This window comes from Telmatherina bonti, assembly GCF_933228915.1.
Source record: "Telmatherina bonti genome assembly, chromosome: 13".
In the NCBI taxonomy this organism is placed as follows: domain Eukaryota; kingdom Metazoa; phylum Chordata; class Actinopteri; order Atheriniformes; family Telmatherinidae; genus Telmatherina; species Telmatherina bonti.
The window spans coordinates 28,157,635-28,176,349 of NC_136611.1; the positions used below are offsets into that span (position 1 = coordinate 28,157,635).

At 39.9% G+C, this 18,715-nt stretch overlaps 2 protein-coding genes across 3 annotated transcripts; both read right to left on the bottom strand.

Annotated features, from left to right (window-relative positions):
• Positions 1 to 468: 468 nt before the first annotated feature.
• On the bottom strand, positions 469 to 5,843 carry snrnp27 (small nuclear ribonucleoprotein 27 (U4/U6.U5)). The gene is made up of 6 exons (XM_079250887.1): positions 5,681 to 5,843; positions 4,149 to 4,281; positions 3,627 to 3,742; positions 3,451 to 3,530; positions 2,176 to 2,240; positions 469 to 1,827 (listed from the first exon to the last, which is right to left on the bottom strand). Exons 1-6 carry the CDS (start codon positions 5,715 to 5,717, stop codon positions 1,773 to 1,775), a joined length of 486 nt encoding a protein of 161 aa, XP_079107013.1. The 5' UTR covers positions 5,718 to 5,843; the 3' UTR covers positions 469 to 1,772.
• Positions 5,844 to 7,500: 1,657 nt separating this feature from the next.
• Positions 7,501 to 18,379, bottom strand: add2 (adducin 2 (beta); the record flags this gene model as incomplete). 2 transcript variants are annotated; one of them, XM_079250729.1, is made up of 14 exons in its annotated part: positions 7,501 to 7,748; positions 9,219 to 9,302; positions 10,175 to 10,301; positions 10,390 to 10,476; positions 10,565 to 10,681; positions 11,540 to 11,788; positions 13,794 to 13,970; positions 14,374 to 14,472; positions 14,637 to 14,780; positions 15,052 to 15,201; positions 15,620 to 15,700; positions 16,021 to 16,172; positions 17,683 to 17,824; positions 18,233 to 18,379. In XM_079250729.1, 14 exons carry the CDS (start codon positions 18,377 to 18,379, stop codon positions 7,501 to 7,503), a joined length of 2,004 nt encoding a protein of 667 aa, XP_079106855.1. The 2 variants fall into 2 exon arrangements, with proteins under 2 accessions (XP_079106855.1, XP_079106856.1); XM_079250730.1 differs by lacking the exon at positions 9,219 to 9,302 and having other exon boundaries at positions 7,501 to 7,757.
• Positions 18,380 to 18,715: the final 336 nt, after the last annotated feature.

Genomic DNA, 18,715 nt, shown 5'->3' on the forward strand with positions numbered 1-18,715 from the left:
ATTTCACAATTGGTCTCCGTACCATGCTCTCTTACTATTGGTCTCTTATCTTCACCAATAACCAAATGCGTTAATGCGCAGACGCAGACCAGTTTAACTGCTGGGCCGTAGCCGCAGTTGCATACTGACAAAAACATATGGTCCAAGCATAGACTGTATGGGTCCAAGTGTATGGAAAAGCAAGGTGTATCATTTTAAAGTGCAACTGGGTTGATAATTAAAGTGCATGTCAAAGACTGAATATTTTCAAAGCTCGATAATGTCTTAAGAAAGATAATACAAAATAAAAAAGAAAGAAATAATAAAAACAATAGTGTGAAATTGTCCCAGAAATAGCAATGAAAACTATGATAGCTACATAAGTATAAACAACTAAATAATTTCTGGCTTTAGAAGAAACAGGAACTCAGCTATATTTTACATACCTATCAAATTTTATTTAGGATTCCAAAAATGTTAAATGCTCAGGTTTTCTTTAGCAAACTAGTGTTACATTTTAAACCATGCAGAATATGCAATATTGTATATTCAAAATATATAAGAAGGTAGGACATTTACCACCATAGACTAAAAACACAATAGCCAAGTTCGAGCACTAATATTGTCCATCATCTACTTTATACTTTGCTGGGGGCTGCAGTTGCATATCTAGACTTGTATACACAGGGTGAACTAAGGGTGGTTAAGACTATATGGGAGGCTATACTAAAAAAAGGAAATTATTGCTTTTCTCTCAAATACACAGACACACTGCTGTGATAAATGCAGTCATATTAGAGCTGTGTTTCTCAGTTCCAGTCTTCAGGACCTCATGCCCTGCATGTTTAAGAGGGAACCCAACACAGCTCTGCCCCACATAGTGTGTTTGAGCTTTTTTATATACAAATACATGCTTACAGGTTTGTTTCACATCACAATACTGTCCTCCATATAAGACCGGCAACTGACTCACCATCCCACAATTTCTGGGACTGTATTGCGGCTCCACTGCACATTGGCCATGGGGGACAAACAGGGTGGGTAAAACAGGAATTCACATAAAACACACCAAAGCATTATCATGGAGTAGGGATGACTCTAAATGCAAGTAGCTGCAATTGTAAGACTGATGCAACCACATTCATGAATTTCAAAGATGACAAATGCCACCATTTTCTGCACATCCTGGGAGATGCAAGCCAGGGACCTAAAAATAAAGTGTACTGTGGAAGAGTCTCAAGCCATCCTTCACTTCTTCATATACTGCCTAACAATTACATTTTTAAATTATTTTTCTTACATTAGTTGTCTGATTTCAATAGTATTTAAGTGATGAAGAAATTTTCTTTGAACAGACATGCAGGTTGTGAGAAAAAATGTCTGAAAAATGACCAAATGAAAACCACCCGGATAAGTATTTATCAAAACCTCTTTAAGAGATTAAAGTCTGGATGCTTGGAAACAAAATTAAAATAAAAATGGAGTGGCTCAGATTTTAGCACAGAACTGTAAATACATATTTTTCATAGTGTTTTCAGGAGTCATGTTTTTAAATGCCTTTATTTATAAAACACCACCATCCATCTCAACAGCATAAATCTCAATCTACTTTCAACACTGAGCTGTGAAAGACTACACATACGAATTTTTACATTATACGTTCAAACACAAAAGGTATATACAGACTTGTTGCATCAGACAAATTTCTATCTTGCAGGTAAAAGCAGAAAACCTTCACTGGTGTAAGGGAAACACAGAGAAACCTCCTTTGGAAACCTCCACTGTTGATAATGTCAAGCAATGAAGTCCAGTGGTCTGTTGAATCCTCCTTTTCTGTTCATGTATTGCCTAAAGAAATATATACAAGAAAAGATAACATTACTGTTTCCCCCCACAACATTTCTATATTACATCATCAAGCACCAATAGGAGTGCTGGGGTCTCTCTGCATAGAAACACCTGCGGAGGTGATTGGCTACTTTATCAGTGGTTGATGCTGTGAATGCTTGCAGTGGGAGTGCTAAATGAAAACAAGACACTGCAACTCAGCAACATAGTCAACCACTGCACTAAAAACAATATCTTCAAACAGATCAATATAAAGCAAAACAGAAAAAAAATCCAACTTAAAACAGCCCTGTGATGCATTCCCTAAAAGCCTGATAAGTAGCATTTGTTGTACGTGTGTGAGCATACCTGTATTTTCTCTTCATTGTAACGTTGACAGCAAATGCATTCACTGAACCATCTGTTTTCTTCCCCTGTGCAAAACCAATGAAACTCTCATATCATTGTTCAAAGCAGTGGTGTACACAACTATAAGATAAATAGTGTGTGTGATACAAACAAGAATCAGAGCAATGTAGCTGCAACACTGAGGTGTTTTGATTGACTTATAAAACTAAATGCAACATGTATTCTTCTCTATACAGATGAGTGACACATGTGGCAGGTTTGCCATTTCCTTTCTTGTCAATCTCAATGTTTTATTTATAAAGCAGCTGCTTAAAAACAGTCACCGCCACTTCAAGTATGGCACCTAGGCAATACACAGTAGTACATACACAATGAAATAAATATGACATGCCTTCAGCAGTTACACTGTGAAACATTTTTACCATATTTTTCAGGTCACAAGGCATACTAGATTATTAGGCGCAGCCTCAATTACGGAGTTTATTTCTGTCTTTAAGTCGCACATAAGGCGCTCCGAGTTATTTGGCGCATGCTAAAACAAAAGTGAAACAAAGTAACGAAAGTAAAACTGAGTTTGGTTGAACTTGACTTAACTGCGATATGTTTTTATGAAGACATTATTCTTTGATCAATCTGTTGTCACAAATACATCAAAGTCCTCATCTTCTGTATCTAAATTAAACAGCTGGACAATTTCGCCCTCAAGCCTACAGGGTTCTCTCTTGTCATTGTCGAAGTCAGTCTCGTTGATGGGTGACTGTTCAGCAATGATGCCAGCTTCAGTCAAAGGCGATACCTTAGCCCAGGTATCCACACTCCATTCACTTATGGTGGCGTAACTCGCCCATGCTCCCAATGCTGTCTCCCAGACATCGTAAAGGTGTGTACGTCGTCGACTCCCATGAACTTCACTTTAAACGTCCTGTTTACACCAATGTCAAATGGTTGACGTACTTTTGTTAGTCGTCCCAGAATTACGGCAAGCTACGAACCCGTTTGCTTCCCTTGATTTTTCACAGTAGATTTTAAAACTCTGTGAGCCCATAAAGGTGTACCAAGTTTAAAGGCGCACTGTCAATTTAAAAAAAAAAAAAAAAAAAAAAGACCTATAAGTACACCTTATGGCATGGAAAATATGGTATATGAAAACAGGTATAAAGCATGAACACACTGGACACACTTTCCAGGGTGTGTCCAAACTTTTGAGTGGTCCTGTACATAAAATGTCCTTTAAATAGGACATTACTTTGTGGACACACAACATTTTGTTCTCACCTTGGTAGTATCAAAAGTAGAAAATCCCATCAGCTTCATCATCTCAATCTCTTCCTCCGTTTTGCCTTGCATGTCTTCGGCTATTAACATGGACACAAAAAGGAACATCCGTTTAGTAACTGCTACTACACATTAATCAATGCAGAAAAGTAAATTTCTTCAGATTATGTCAATACCTGACATCTGAATAGGTTTTGTGTTCTTGTCTTTCGCATCTTTGCGGTCATCTTCATGTCTGTCCTTCTGTCTAAGCGGAGACAGCGAGGAAGAACGATGGCGTCTAGGAGGAGATCTAAAGAAGGAGCACAACGAATAAGATGAGTTTTCATAACTACAACAAACACATAACTGTTAGAGTCTGTTTGTACCAATTTGTTGAATGGAAAGAGTTCACCTATAAGAGTTGATCAGACTTTACCAGAACTGGGCCTTAACTAATGTAAATTAATTGTCATCTACCCCTGACACTATAAAATTTTTTTTTTTTTTTATCATTTCATAATAATAATAATAATAATAATAATAATAGCATTAAAACAGGAATTAATGTGCTGTACACATCCAACCTGCCCCACCCGTTTTTGTTTTTTTTTGTTTTTAAATGAAATCCTTCCCTCAACAGATTCTTCAAGAGACAGAATAAAAATAAACACCTCCGTTTCAGACAGAAGCAGTCTTCAGGACAGTGATAAACTCACCTTGAACGTCTCCTGTGAGGGGAACGTGAGCGAGTTCTACGGCGGTCTCGGTCCCGATCCCTGGAGCGAGAGCGATCTCTATCCCTTCGCCTTCGATCACGTTCCCGTGAAGTTGAGCGAGATCGTCTTCTCTCTAACAGGAACAAGGATATGACTTAACATTAGCTGGTTTTTTTTTAATGCTCTAATGGTATCCATGTTGTGGATTGGCCTAATGAAATGATCATTTAAACAAAACTCTTCTGGATTGCATTTCATTTCCTTATCTGAAATTATGCTTAAATAACCTGAATGATTTAGCTCGCAACATGTACATATTTGTTTTATAAGTAAAATTTACAGTTTGGAGCTTTTTAAATTATCACCACCTGATTGGGATTATTTAGGTTATCACAATATTTCCATTCCTTGTTTACTTAAAACTCTTGTTACACAAGTAGGTAAAAAAGAAATGCAAAAATGTTCTGAAAACAGATTATTTCCAACAGGTTAAACTGAAAACTGTAAAGTTGGGGAATTAAAATGTATCCCTCACCAACAGATTTATTTGCGTTAGAGTCTGTATAATTTCTATATATTTATTTAAAAAGGAAGTGCTTTATGGAACAGAGTCCTACAAGATATTTCAATGGGGTGAAGTAAGAAAAATGTGACCAAGGCACTGTTAAGTCAAATTTTAAAGGCCTATAATAAAATTTATTGCATAGAAAAAGTTCAAATTCACCTATGGTTTGCAGCACACTGCCTTCAGCTTGGGTGTATTTTAAGCTTTCCTTTGCATTAGCACTTTTAATAAGGGCTTTTTAAATGTTGAACTTCAACAGTGCTTTGGTCACCTTTTTCTTTCTTTGCCACATTACTAACCCGGTACCAAAGGGCAATTCAAGTTTTTTTTCACACATCAACCAAAGATAAACACTCCTTTTTATGTATATTTCCCCCCTAAAATATATTTTTGGTGAGTATCCAAGGCTTCTTAAACCAGCTAACCCTGTATGAGTGTTAATGTGAAAAATACAATTGTCAGGATGTACTGACACTTGGTGAAAAACCACCAACAGCCCCACCTAGGGGTCTAACCTGCACAGCATGCCTTCATTTCATCTGAGACAGCTGTTTTCCAGCTGTTTTAATGTATATTGTACTGCCTAAACTACGTATTTGATCTATCATGAAGTTAGCTTTTAAGCAACCATTGGGTAAATCAACCGTGAACTAATAAAAGACGGAAATAAATGTATTTGTTTCCTCTTTTTTTTCTCTACCGACGTTACGTGAACGTAACTAACTTTAGGCTAACGGCTATTCGTCCACAAATCTAGAAATTTCTATTTATTACGTGGGAATCCCGGCAACATGTCTGAATGACTTAAGAGTTAATACTAAGTTTTAATGAAATATATTGTGCACACTGACATTACCTGACGGTACAGTACATTTTACAGAAAATAAAAAAAGGTGAGAAAATGCTTTCAGTAGCATTACCAGAAACAACGTAAGCTAATGCTAGCTTGCTACTTCTGCTTTTTTACCTCGTCTTGGAGGCGTTCGGCTCCTGCTCCGACCCATTTCCCTTTTAGATTAAATATTTATCTATCTGATATCCAAATAGAAAACAATTTTAGGAGGTAAAAAGATCACTCAGTGTCCAGTTTTTATGTGGCTAAACTGCAGGTCTTTGCCAGGCTCTTCTTCGTCCCTTTTGAATGGCTGGTTATCGTTTCTTTGCAGACTTCCGGGGTTTTACACAGAGCAGAGCGCCCTCTATCGAACTGATACACAATCAGCATTTGATAGTTTTTGTCAAAACAAACCGGACTCCGTTAGGTGAATTGGTTACTCTAAATTGGCCCTAGGAGTGAGGGTGAGTGGCTGTTTGTCTCTCTGTGGCCCTGCCATGGACAGGCGAGCTGTCCAGGGTGTACCCTGCCTTTCGCGCAAAGACTGCAGGGATAGGCTTCAGCCTCTCGTGACCCTTCATACCATTATGTTTTTAAGATAATGATTGAATGAACTATGACTCCATTCTTTATCAGTAAATAATGACTAATTTTTTTTTTTTTAGCTTTGAACTAAATATTAGTTATTAAATTACTTTAACTATATATTTATGAACTATAAATCATAGCTTCTAATTGCAGTTATGGTACTGTCCAAAAGCCACAATTTGAATTTGCATATTTAAGATCAGGCTACATGAAAATCTGCATAATTATCTAACCAAAGTGTGAATATGGGCTAAAAATAGTGTAAGACCCCCAACCAAGTCAAATCAGTGGAGACAATGAATTGCTTTTAAACCAAACTTAATATTTAATGACTGACATATGGCAATCTTGCAACATTCATATATACATTCTAATATAAAATAAACAAAACCATGAGCCAACATCACACATCAGCATTTTGATAACAGCTACTGGTTCAAACGGAAAATTACTGTAAAGAGGTATTTTGCACACGCACATTTAATGAAATGAGAAAAGTGGAATGTTTTAGTACCTTCAGTATATTCTATTACTGGGTTTCAACTGTATTGACAAGCAACAAATGTATTATGCTTCATTATTTTGGTTTTAATAACAGCATCCAGAATGGGTTTCTTTTCATTGCTAGTCAGTTCATTCACCCTACTTAACTCCTTCCATCTCTATTGACATAACTTAAACAAGCTGATATTTTTACACAAAACTGGCATTTAGTAGGGAACAATCAGTCACTACCAGCATATTTCTATATGTCCAGCACTTGTGCTCACAGATTATACCTGCAACATCTATTTTAAAATGATAACCAAATGCTAACTATGAAATGCCTATAACAATGAACAAATGTGACGTGCTAGTCAGTCTACGTGTCAAGTGCCTATACATGGATAATGGAGACTTTCCGCCGTGTACTGCAAAGTTGTGAATGACAGAAGGTATGAAAGTAATGTAGCAGCCAGACATAATCTGAGTCATTATCCTGAATTTTAGGAATAAACCTGTTGGGTCGCTTGTACAGTGAAGTAAAGTAAAAGACTGCTCACACAGCAGGTGGAAATAAAACAAGAGGAATACAGAAACTGTGAGTGATCATAATTAGTACGTCAAATTGAGTTATATCCGACCTGGGTCAAATAGTATGTGAAAATCACCACCAGTGCTCTTAAGCCTGCTTCAGATGAATCACCACATACATCAATATCAGTGAGAAGCAGTGGACAGTAAAATACACAGTGTCTGTGAATGACATCTGAAATGGCTCTGAAAATATCTGAGGTGCTTCACTGCATCTGCTGTTCTGTCATACACCATCAAGTATTTCACTGTAGTATTTCACCGAGGTCTGATGCGTCTGCGTGACCATCTCAGGTCTCTACTTTCTCCTTCTGCTTCTTGCTCTTTTTCAAAAATGATGGTGGCTTGAACTTCTTTTTCTTTTTGGATGGCGACTTGGAGGGTGAGCCTTCAGGGGTGCCACCTAGTGGTTTAACTGGTGGAGCAGCAGGAGTGGAGGAGGTGTCATTTGTTGAAAGAGCCTTCATCCCTTTCTCCAGCTCCTCTGTCATCTGCTTCTCTTCCTCTCCTCCGTTCTGAATGGCTGGAGAGTCCGTCTCTGCTTCCTCTGCTGCAAGTATTGTTCAGAAAAAAAGACAAAACACAGGACATTCAGCGAACAGGAATGAGTCCTGAGGTGTTCTGAGCTGCAAAGCTACATGCTGGACACGTCGCAGCAGATGAACATGCTTGCTGAATGAAAAGTGGGTAGCCGTTTGATTTTTTTGTACTTACACACTAGACGGGCAAGACCAAAGCACCAGAAGTGTGCCCTATGAACCAGTGTGGAGTAACACAGAAAAGGACAGACAGACACAGAAGGAGAGAGTACAACAGATACAGTATGTGCAAGGACAGATGGGTTGAAATGTGGTAAGTCAAACAAACGTTCAGAATGCATTTTGACTTATTCATTAAAGCTGTAAAACACTGTAGTAAAACATTTTTTTTTTCTTAATTGGACTTACTAAGTAAGGTTTAAGCTGCGTTTTCCTGCTAAGTCAAAATGTCTCAAAAGCCACACACAACAACAAAAGCTGGCACTGGGTGCTACTCCTCCAGGTGACGAACACAAACCACCACGATGATCTGTTCTACCAAACTCTCTGTTGACAGTGTGCATCAGTGACTCCAGTTATCTGTCCTTAAAACCTGCTGACTATGCAAAGAAGCTTGAGCTCTGTCTGAGGAGAGAGCTGGTGCAGTAAATCTTGTTATTCACAGAAAAAAATGGACTTTGGAATTTGTTTGGCATTAATCATTAAGTTTGGAAAAGCTGTACGTTTATGTGCAGGCATGTAAATCTGTTAACCATGCCTGATAAAGGATATTACGGAAAAATAAGAGACAATTGCTTAAAGGTCAGTTATGGAATTACATTCAAATGGAAGATAAAATCAGATTTCTTATCTTACATGTGCATTGTTTTGCGTTTTTCTGTTGTTCGAACTGTGATACATTCGCAGCACAACCTGCCTTTCATCCAGTGGCATCATTTCCAGCCACTAAAGGACCGCTTTTATTGACTGTTTTTCAGAATTTATTTTAATATTCATGAAACAAATACTATTTTTAAGCTTTTTCTGGGGCTGTTATATTTCATTTTACACTTATTGAGACAGCTGTTAGCTGCTGAAGCGCTGGATAATATTAACTGGAACTTGGTACTTGGTTATTTTGTGAAATTTTAATTTCAAAGGTATAACAAACAGTACTTTTAAAGCCAGTATACTGACTGTTTTATATTATCATAATATATATTTAAAAAAAAACAAGCAAATCCTTCAAGTGTTTTTGGAAATTTACACAAAACTGGCACACTATGGCCCTAATATGTTTCAGTCAGAGTCACTATGTGCTGCCTATGAGGAAGAGTAACACAGCCCCCAGGACAAATTTAAAGCATGACAGGGCAGAAGCAGCACAAAGCCACACATGAGTTCATGTGTAAGTTTTGCAGACGGCTGCGGGTCAGAGTAGCAGCGTGGAAGGCGAGCCGGGCAGACATCTACGCTCTGCCAAGCCTCACCTGAGAGAGGAGGGTGGCTGGCCGCAGGGCCCTTTGTAGGGGAGGTAGTGGGGGGAGAGTCCTTGTCATTGGCCACCTCCTCCTCTACGTCCACAAAGACACACAGACACATACAAACAGTGAAGGACAGTGAAGGGCTCAGCTGAGCAGGAGGTTATGTTTGTGATTTGTGCAGACAGAGAAGTTAAAACATTTACACCACAGTTAAAAGGGAAACATCGTTTCTTCAACCCATTCAGACCGACATGTCATATGCCTGCTTTTTTTTATGCACTGTTTATGTTACATCCTTTTCCAGACAAACTGAAAATTTTATTACACATTTTATATTAGGTTTTGCAAAAGTGCAAAGTATAAAATTTAGAATAAAAGTAGAAGGCTGAATCCCTTCCAGCAGACTGCTGCCTTAAAAACCAAGCCTGAGCAAGGCTTTTCAGGTCTGAATGGATTCATAGTGGTTAGAACAAAGTGTAAGATGGCTTCAAAGGCAAAGTGAGGAAGACTCAAAGGATATTCAGCAGACGTCATACTATGTTAATGCAAAAATTATGCAGGCGCAAGTTGAAACTAAAGCAAAGCTTGAATAAATACTAAAGCTGGTTAAAGACTTAGAAAAAGAGGTTGAATTAGTTTTTTTTACCCACCAGCTAATCTTCTTGTTGGTTTAGAACATCTATTTGTTTATTGTTGTGAATTTTCTGTAAATTATGTACCTAGATTAAAATGGCAGAAAGCCAGGGGTCGTTATAATCCAATAGCAAAGCCCCAGAAGTGGGTTACAGCCTCCCCACCTTGATAAATGTCGGTCAGCTGTACCGTGTGCATAAAAACTATGACTGCTGACCAATTATATGCTGGTGAAATATTGCTTTTAAATTAGTTTTTAATGTATATAGTTGATATTTGGTGCAGAAATAATTCCTGAAGTCATCTGAGAGGCTGTGAGTGAAGCTGACCATTGGTCCCTCCATCCTGTTTCCTCTGCACCTCCTTACGGTACTCCTCCAGCTCCTGGTCTGTAAGCTGGTTGAAGGGATTTGGAGGTTCCGGCTCAGGGGGGACTTTCGGCGGGCTCACTGGCGTCTGAGGAAGGAAGAAAAAATTAATGCTGGAAATCCAAACGAGGGGAAAAGTGTTTAATGTTCTTCCTGCATGAAGTGTGACAGTTTACCGGGGGGCTGTCATCTGTGATGACACTTGCAAGGACTTGAGACTGCGGTCCTGCTGTTTTCATATCCTGACGGTTCTGTTGTCGAATCTGAGAACAAAATGTTGCCGTCAGCTGTTTAGTTTCCTTTTAGTGTATAAAGAAACCAAAGTGGAGAAGCGTGTGAAAAAAGGCTCACCTTGTTTCGTGTCTCAATCACTTCTTGGGGGTTGGTGAAAAGAGGCACGAACTGGTTTGGATTCTCTATCTTGATGGCTGTGCTGCCAGCTTGTGTCATTTCTTCAGTCTTCAGCCACTGCAGGAAGAGAGCATGGAAACAGTATTTCATTAACCACTACAGGAGATAAAACAAGCAGAGCTGACAGGGATGAATCCCGTCTGCCAGTCAAAGGTCCAAGCCTTTCACTTCCTGATTTATCTGTTTTCCTCTTTATTTATTTCCCTCTGTGATAAACTGGCGACCTGTCCAGGGTGTACCCCGCCTTTCCCCCTAAAGACTGCTGGGATAGGCTCCAGCTTCCCCGCGACCCTTCATTGGACTATGTGGTTAGAATCATGAATAAATGAATTAATTATTTCCCAGAGAAAGTATGTTTTCAGGAGATAAAGTTAGACATTGAGTATGTTTGGCCACCAGGGGGCAGAGCTTGTTTTGTAGACATCAGAGGTGGTGGGCTTCCCCCTGCAATGCAGACAAGAGGAGAAAAAGGAAGGTGGGAGGAACTGGAGAGGAGTTAAGCTCCTCCCACTGATGTAAGGCAGCCACTATTGTTTTTGTCTCACATATTATTGCAGCTTTGACTCAGCTGTTCTTTAAGCTGTCAGGAGAAAGAAAGAAAAGCTCCACAGTCTAAATGAGCCCCGATGTGAATCAGAGGAAAAGCTTTTGGCCTCAGAGGCAGACATTGTTTTAGGTAAAGTGCATCAGATATACTGTGTATAAGAAATCTTTTTTGATCTTATAAATAAGTCACAAAACAAATCATAATGATGCCCCCTTGTTTGGATCAAGCTATTTTTTTCTCTTCTAATGACCCCGTCTGAGCTGGGAGACACAGAAGTGACTTCCCACAGATGTAGTTTGCTAATGTTACAGGAGATGCTGCTCAGTACGTGTAGAACTAATGGTTCAGACTCGTCCACAGAGCCTCACTGTGGTGCGCTGGTGTCCCGGGCTCGCTTGCTCCTGATTGACTTTCTGGTAGGTGTTGGGGGTGTTGAGCCATCGGGTCCTCTCCTGCTGCTGGCGCTGAGCGAACGGGTGCTGCCTCAGAGCTGGGTGGACACCATCGTCATCAAACTGGTGGAAGGCTGTTACTGTTGCCGGCACCTCCACCTCCCTCCGTGTCCGCGATCGCTCCAGAAGCACAGGGAAACGGTAGGCGTAGCCCGTACGGTAGCCCTGAAACCCAACAAAGATGTTGTAATATGTAGAAATACAGCAGGCTAGACTTTCTTCCACTGATCGGCTGACAATGTTAAGTGTTTGGGAGCAACTAAAGAGACGACAACATTCCTAAAAATGTCAGCCTCTATTGCGTCAGAGTTTCGCTGGTGTGAACGATTAGTCCAGAGAACAGCTGTGTGACAGATGTATGTGATGTCCACTCATCATTATAAACTGCTGTGTGACAAAACTTTTCATTTGTAAAGCACAGAAGTCACATATGCGCTCATTCTGAAGCACCAACAGGAGATGTAGCACTATGTGTCGGTGTGCTGTGTTTACATGATGTAAGAGGTTTTAGTCAAGTAAATGATACTCTGTTGGTTCTATGTGTCTCTCAGTTCATGGTGAGTTTTTCTTAGTGTACATCCAGACTTTGTTGTGTCTAAAAGTCTTCATTGGACCAAACCCTGCTCAGAAATGTGTACCTAGGGACAGGGTTATAGTCAAGGTTAAGTTCTGCACAAGTCATGGTCAAAATTAGGATTTAGGATTTTTTTTTTAAAATTTAACTTAGAATTGTTATTTCCTTCTCAGCAGAGCAATTACACAGTCATACATCAGCGACGACTGGCGCAGAGATTGACACTGTGGGTTCTAAGGAAAATAAGTAAATAAATAAAATGATAATACATTCACATCTCAGCATAAGAATATACATTTCTAGGTGGTTTCAGCATCACCAAGCCACTCTTAAAGATAGACCAAATTTGGGTGGGAAGGCGAAACAGCACAAACCAAAACATCCATTTCTGTTTTTATACCAATACATCTTCCACTAGGCCCCATTAGTCTAAATATAGGTTTTTGAAGTCTTAACAGATATGTTATTTTTTCCATTTGGTACAATTCTCTCACTCTTTGAACCCAGGAGCATTTAGGTTGTCCACAGTGAATCTGAAATGAATTTCCTCTAGAACAAAGCTTCACAAAGGTGTATGAACTTGTTGTGAATCAATGAAGCTTAACCAAAAAGGACCATAATCCAGATTCCAGAGCTGGTTGTGAGGGGTTGAAATTAGCATGCAAATCTATTATCTGGGATTATTTACCTGGAAGATAAACTGATTTGGCACATTTTATAATCTGACATCAGTGTTACAAATCAGCAAATTGGATCAATTAAGTTTCACAAAACATAAGATGCTACAAAACGATATTTAAAAGTCAAACAGCTGCAGATCCTGCAAGTCATGTAAAACATAAGCTAAACCATTTGCCCTGATGTGCCTCCTGTGACTAGATGGTGCAGTAATATGTGGATTTTTCTGCACTTATAATAAGAATTATGAAACAACGTAGCCAAAGGAAAAATTTCTGTATGAAAAACAACATGCCAATGTTTTAATTCCAGCTTGTTAAAAGAGGTCATCAGTTGTAAGTGTGTGATATACTTGAGCTATAAGAAGAAAACAAAAGTTTAACCCTTCAAGACCTTCCATATTTGCCTAAAACTGTTTTTTATGAATAAAAGACATGTTGTGGACCAACTATTTTGCTGGACTACTTTTACTCGACCCTTGCTGATCTAACAGGACCATTTTTGCTACTGGAGTATAGCATGGCTTTAAAAATAAATTTTACTTGTAACTGCACATCCATAAGTATTCACTGAATCTACTAATTGTAGCCTGGAATAATTTCCATCATTCAAATCTCAAGTATCTCAGCTTTCCAGTGGCGTGTAACGAAAGGTTAAATCCAGATCAGTAGGCACTGAGACGTTCTTATTTGGCTAAAGCTCTAAAAACATCCAATCTTACATTCCAGTAGATCTCACTAACATCCACGCACCACACTGGACTTCTTGGCTCCATCATGAACCACAAAAGACTGAAGAAAACAAGTTCATATGAGAAATTTGTGAAATACCTATTTAAGAAAATCTCCAGAACAAACATTTTGCAAGTGTTCCCTCCCATCTCTGCAAAAATAACGCTGCAGATTTACTGATGCCTACCAGGTTGTCCAGAGTTCTCATCAGGGCTTCAAACTCATGCTCTCCAAGGCGACTCTTATGAAGGGGCCCGAAGGTGGAGCCAGCCCAGCCAACGGTGCCAGCTGGTGTGGGTTTATGGATGGCTCGGTCCAGCAGAATCAGGTTCTGTTCCCCACCGGCACAACACATTGCTGACACCTGGCAAAAGCAGAGTTTAAGTCAAACTAAAGGCGCCCTCTTTAGCTTTTATCCACATATATGTCACACACCATACACAAAGGCATCTTTCCATTATCACATGTGTGTGAAGGCAATAACAGCCTTATGGTTAGTTCCATATGTGCGGCCCTGCAGGCTGCTCCTGTAGGATTACTGCAGTGTGTCTTTGGCAAATGATACTACAGTGGTGTATAATACTGCAGTGCAGAGCTGCTGGCTGAATATCCATGAAAGGGTACCAAGAGAAGGGCATAACTGATGCATCTACACTGCCTACGCATGCTAGTTCAGTTTCTCACACACCCACATATGCATTTGCAGAGCTCTGTGTCAGCCAGTCAGCTGCTGCTCATCACAGCGACTGCGTTTGTATTCTGGTTACCTGAATCTGGCAGGCTGCCTGGATGTGATAGATGGTGTAGAAGGCCTCCTCCATAGATTCCCCAAGAGCTACAATGCCATGATTCCTCAGCACCAGAACCTACAAGTCAACATGAGCAACGAAGCCGTGAGCAGCACATTAGCTTTAATAATTAATCCAGCGTAAGGTCACGTCATCTCATCTTCTCCCTATTTCTTCTAAAAGCCACGGGATGACTGAAGCAACAAAGGCAGAATCAGGCTGGTCTCCTGTGGTCTGCTCACCTTACAAGTGGGTCCTAAGCTCTTCTGCAGCTCCACTCTGTCCTCCTCCTCCTCCATGAGTCCATTATAATCATAATAGGCCACATCACCAACCAGCAGCGCCTCGTGGGACAGAGGCAGGAGGCCACACTTCATGGCTGAAACCTGGAGGCAGTTAGCTGTCAGCGTGAAGGCTCATGTTCACAGTGATTAAATAGCATTGTGTCACAAAGAATGGTTCAGTATAATCAGACCTTTTCAGGGAGCAACTCTTAAAATTGCCATTGACTTAAAAGATCTTTTGTTTTTGTCTATTAGTGAAAAGACAAAGCAACAATGTACGATTCCTTCTTTTCTTGTTCATATCAGCGGGACAAGAGGGATTTAGCTATGAGGTAACACCCCCCTCAGTCTCCGTCATCCCACGCAGACTTACTGCTGCTGTAGCCGGTGTGTGGAGGTGAAGCAGGCAGCGAACATCCGGCCGTGCTGAGTAGATGGCAGAGTGCAAGCTGAATTTCTCCGCGTCTACTCGGAGGTTAGTACTGCCCTTCTCCACCACCTCGCCCAGGATGTTCACCTTTACCTGCAAATGGACATGGTGCCATGGGCATCACATTCAGCAGAAATACGGCCTGGTAATACAATCACAGTGGCAAAACAAGAACAGCAGTACATTTGATCGCAAGGAACAAGGTCAGAATGATTTCGTTTTCTGATATGGAATTATAAACGCCAGCAAAAGCAGTTTCAATGCTTCACCGTTTTCAGCAGCTTCCTGCAGATTTAACCTGGATGAATTGTTGAGTATTACGATGATGCAGGGGATGATTGTTTCACATAAAACTGCACAGTCAGAAAATATGTGATACATATCAACAGTCCCGACTGAAAAAAAAATAAACCAGTTTACCTTTAAATACTTGTTCACACAAAAATACCATTAGCCTTGTATCAATATCATTCATTACATCTAAACTAGTTTAATGCTAATCCTGACTCACCAGACTGGATCCGGTCACCTCGCTGTAGGCTAGAGCGTCTGGAAGCACCAGGAAGTGTTCCTGTTCTTTACTCACACGCAGCTGAGGAGGGAGGAGAGTGACTCTAATAAGACACATGTATTAGGATGCTAAGCACAAAACAGATTGTAGTAATCTGACCACAGATAACAAGTAACAAGCTAACCTTTTTAAAACCACACATTTTATTTAATTTATCAAATTATATTTCTACTGTTGTCAAATCAATCAATTACTAGAGCTGCACTTTGCTTCTTATTGAGCTTTTCAGCCTCTTAAAGCCATTGTTGATATTTTTTAGGCACCAACAACTATTTAACCTTTAAATTATGTTGACTTATCCCAGTAAAAAGAAAATAAAGTAAGATGTTTTTAACACTAACTGTAAGACAGGTTCGGCTGATCTGAGCCCATCCAAAGAGGTCGAACAGCCGATGGGTGCTGGCTAGCTTGCAGCGCATCAGCCTCTCCCCCTTCACCATGCTGCCAGGCTCCCACCCATGCAGATCATTGATGGGCGTCACCATCATCATGTCTGGGGCAGAAGGAAGAGAACACATTAAAACAGAGATAGTGTGCGCTGGTCTGTATGCTGGAACAGAAAGTAGGACAGCTGAATAAACAAATGAGCAAAATCTATTTTCTTTTTATTTCACATGGTAGAAGGAGTCTTCTTTAATTTTTTTTTTAGCTCTCTGCATACATGTTTTATACAACAAATATAGTTTATCATCCACATAAGATCATCCACTCTGCATCATAATGTGGACAACAAGGCTCAAGAATTTCCTTTTTAGCTGAATTTTTTAACTCATTTCTATTTGATTTTAATTCATACTTTATTTTTATGTTATTTAATTTTATTCCAGTTTATTACGTTCTTAGCACATTACCTTTTGAAGTCCGTTACATGTTAGGCGTATATATGGAAACACATATATTACTTTTTATCATCCCTGCTCTTATTTGTTGTTGAAGGGATTATTTGATTTTCATTTTAACTTTCTAACTCCAGTGTTTTCCTCATGGGGATCCTTCATGCTAGGAGCTTGGCCTGGTCAGTCTGGGGACTGCTGCAAGGGTGACTGTCCTTGTTGGGACAGCTGCAGTCCTACACTGCAGCCCTACGGCTGTGGGGTGGGCTCTTGCCTGCCCTGTTGGGGTGATTGCGATGGCGGCCTCTGTGGACATGGGTGGCCTGGATCCTGATGTGATTAGATCGCCAAGGTATCGTTTCCTCTCAGAAGTGTCAAACCAGACTATTTTCACACTTTACTTGTATTATCTGTAATGGAATGGCAGCCTGTTCACGGTGTGCCCTGCCTCTCACCCAGTGATTACTGGGATATGTGCCAGCTTCCCATGACCCTTAATTAGACTAAATGGTTCAGAAGATGACATGACTTTTATCATTTTTTCACTAAGAGATGGAATTTATGATTCGGGGAGTTCATGTTTGTGTAGAAATGTATGCAGAATTTAAGGTTTAGCTTTGAGGAAAAGACAGCTGTTAGTTCATGAAACACCAGCGTCATCAATATCATTTTACCATCAATCAACACTAAAAGGAAGAAAAAACTGGTGACAGAAAAACTTCACCAGCAAAACTGGCCACACACTACGGTGCCCCTGTTTGTACTGGTGTGTTACGTTGCAATTATAAGGAACAAACTGTACTGGAAACAATTTTCTGTATATATATTCATACTGTTTATGTGATCTGAACAACTGACAATCTCCTGCAGGTTGAAAAACTTCTGCAATCAGATTGAACACTTTGTCACAATGAAATTATTAAAAATGTATATCTAGATTAATAATTGCTTTCTAAACAACTAATGAGAAAATTGACAGAACTGTTATCAGCTACGAGACTTAACTCACAATGAAAAGCAACTAACAAATAGAATAGAAATTAAAAAATAAATTGGTGATTTCTAATTTCTTACCATGAAAAATGTGGATCTATATGAGACTGGCAGAGGTTCAACTGATTATTGGATTTTCAACGTACATTCAATACATCAAAGATGTTTAACACATACTGGAAGGAGAGACTGGCAGGGCAGCTGGGGAGCCATGAGAGGCCATAAAATCCGCCAGCTGTCTCAGGGCCCACAGGTTTGATGAGCTGCCACCCTTCTTCATCTGTTCCTGGATCAGCACATCCAGCTCCTCTCTGAATGACTGCACACAAACACAGTCCGGACATTAACATCCCATCACATCGACAGCAAATCAGAGATCTGACATTAACTTTTGAGTTTTTAAATCGGGATTGTCTCATCTTCTGCACGTAACAGGAGTGAAGATGAGTAAGCAAATGTAACGAGTCTGCATCTCTATGTCATTCTGGTCATTACACGGTCGCCCTCTCTGCTTCATATGAAATTCAATCTGCAACACGAAACTTCTCTGCTGTCTTGACATACAAAAGAGGGGACATGTGCACTGTGTCTGGCATCCAGCATCGACTGCAACCCAAACTGTCAAGTGAGATATCAGAGGAGAAGTTTTCTAATGTAAGGAGATGATCCCATCCAGAGAATACAGAGTGAAAGAAAAAGGAAAAACAATCACAAGAAGACATCTCACTGGACTCTGAAGGAGGCTGGAGATGCGTTTTTTATGCTGTGGTCCAGAACCAGGGGTGGAATGCTGAGGAGACTGGAGACCTTCAGGGACCCCATCGCTGGGGCTGCGCTGCACTGGCGTGCCCTTCGGGGTGGGAGATTTGCTCATCTTCTAATTAGCTGTGTGTTTCCTTTAACCAGGTGGACACCTGAAAGAAAATGATAGCATAACAGAGCATTACAAAAGCAACGTGTGTTTTACTAAACAATCTGATAAATGGTTCCAGCTTCTGACCAGCACAGACCACCAGACACACACTTCCCAACCTTCATGTCTACTTAAAGATTTAGGCACGGATGAGCATACTTGTTAAACAACATTTTTTGTAACATCTTTACACATTTTACTAAACTTTTATGCAGTGTTGGATGACAAAAGATCCACTTTGGGTCAATGGTGTAAAACACATCATGGCAAGCCTCTGATATAATGTTAAAAAATAAA

Coding starts and splice junctions, on each gene's coding strand:
- snrnp27 (XM_079250887.1), bottom strand. CDS start 5,717: ATGGGTCGGAGCAGGAGCCGAACGCCTCCAAGACGAG. Junction 3,531..3,626: donor AAAACCTATTCAGATGTCAG/GTATTGACATAA, acceptor CCATGTTAATAG/CCGAAGACATGCAAGGCAAA. Junction 1,828..2,175: donor ACAATGAAGAGAAAATACAG/GTATGCTCACAC, acceptor ATATTTCTTTAG/GCAATACATGAACAGAAAAG.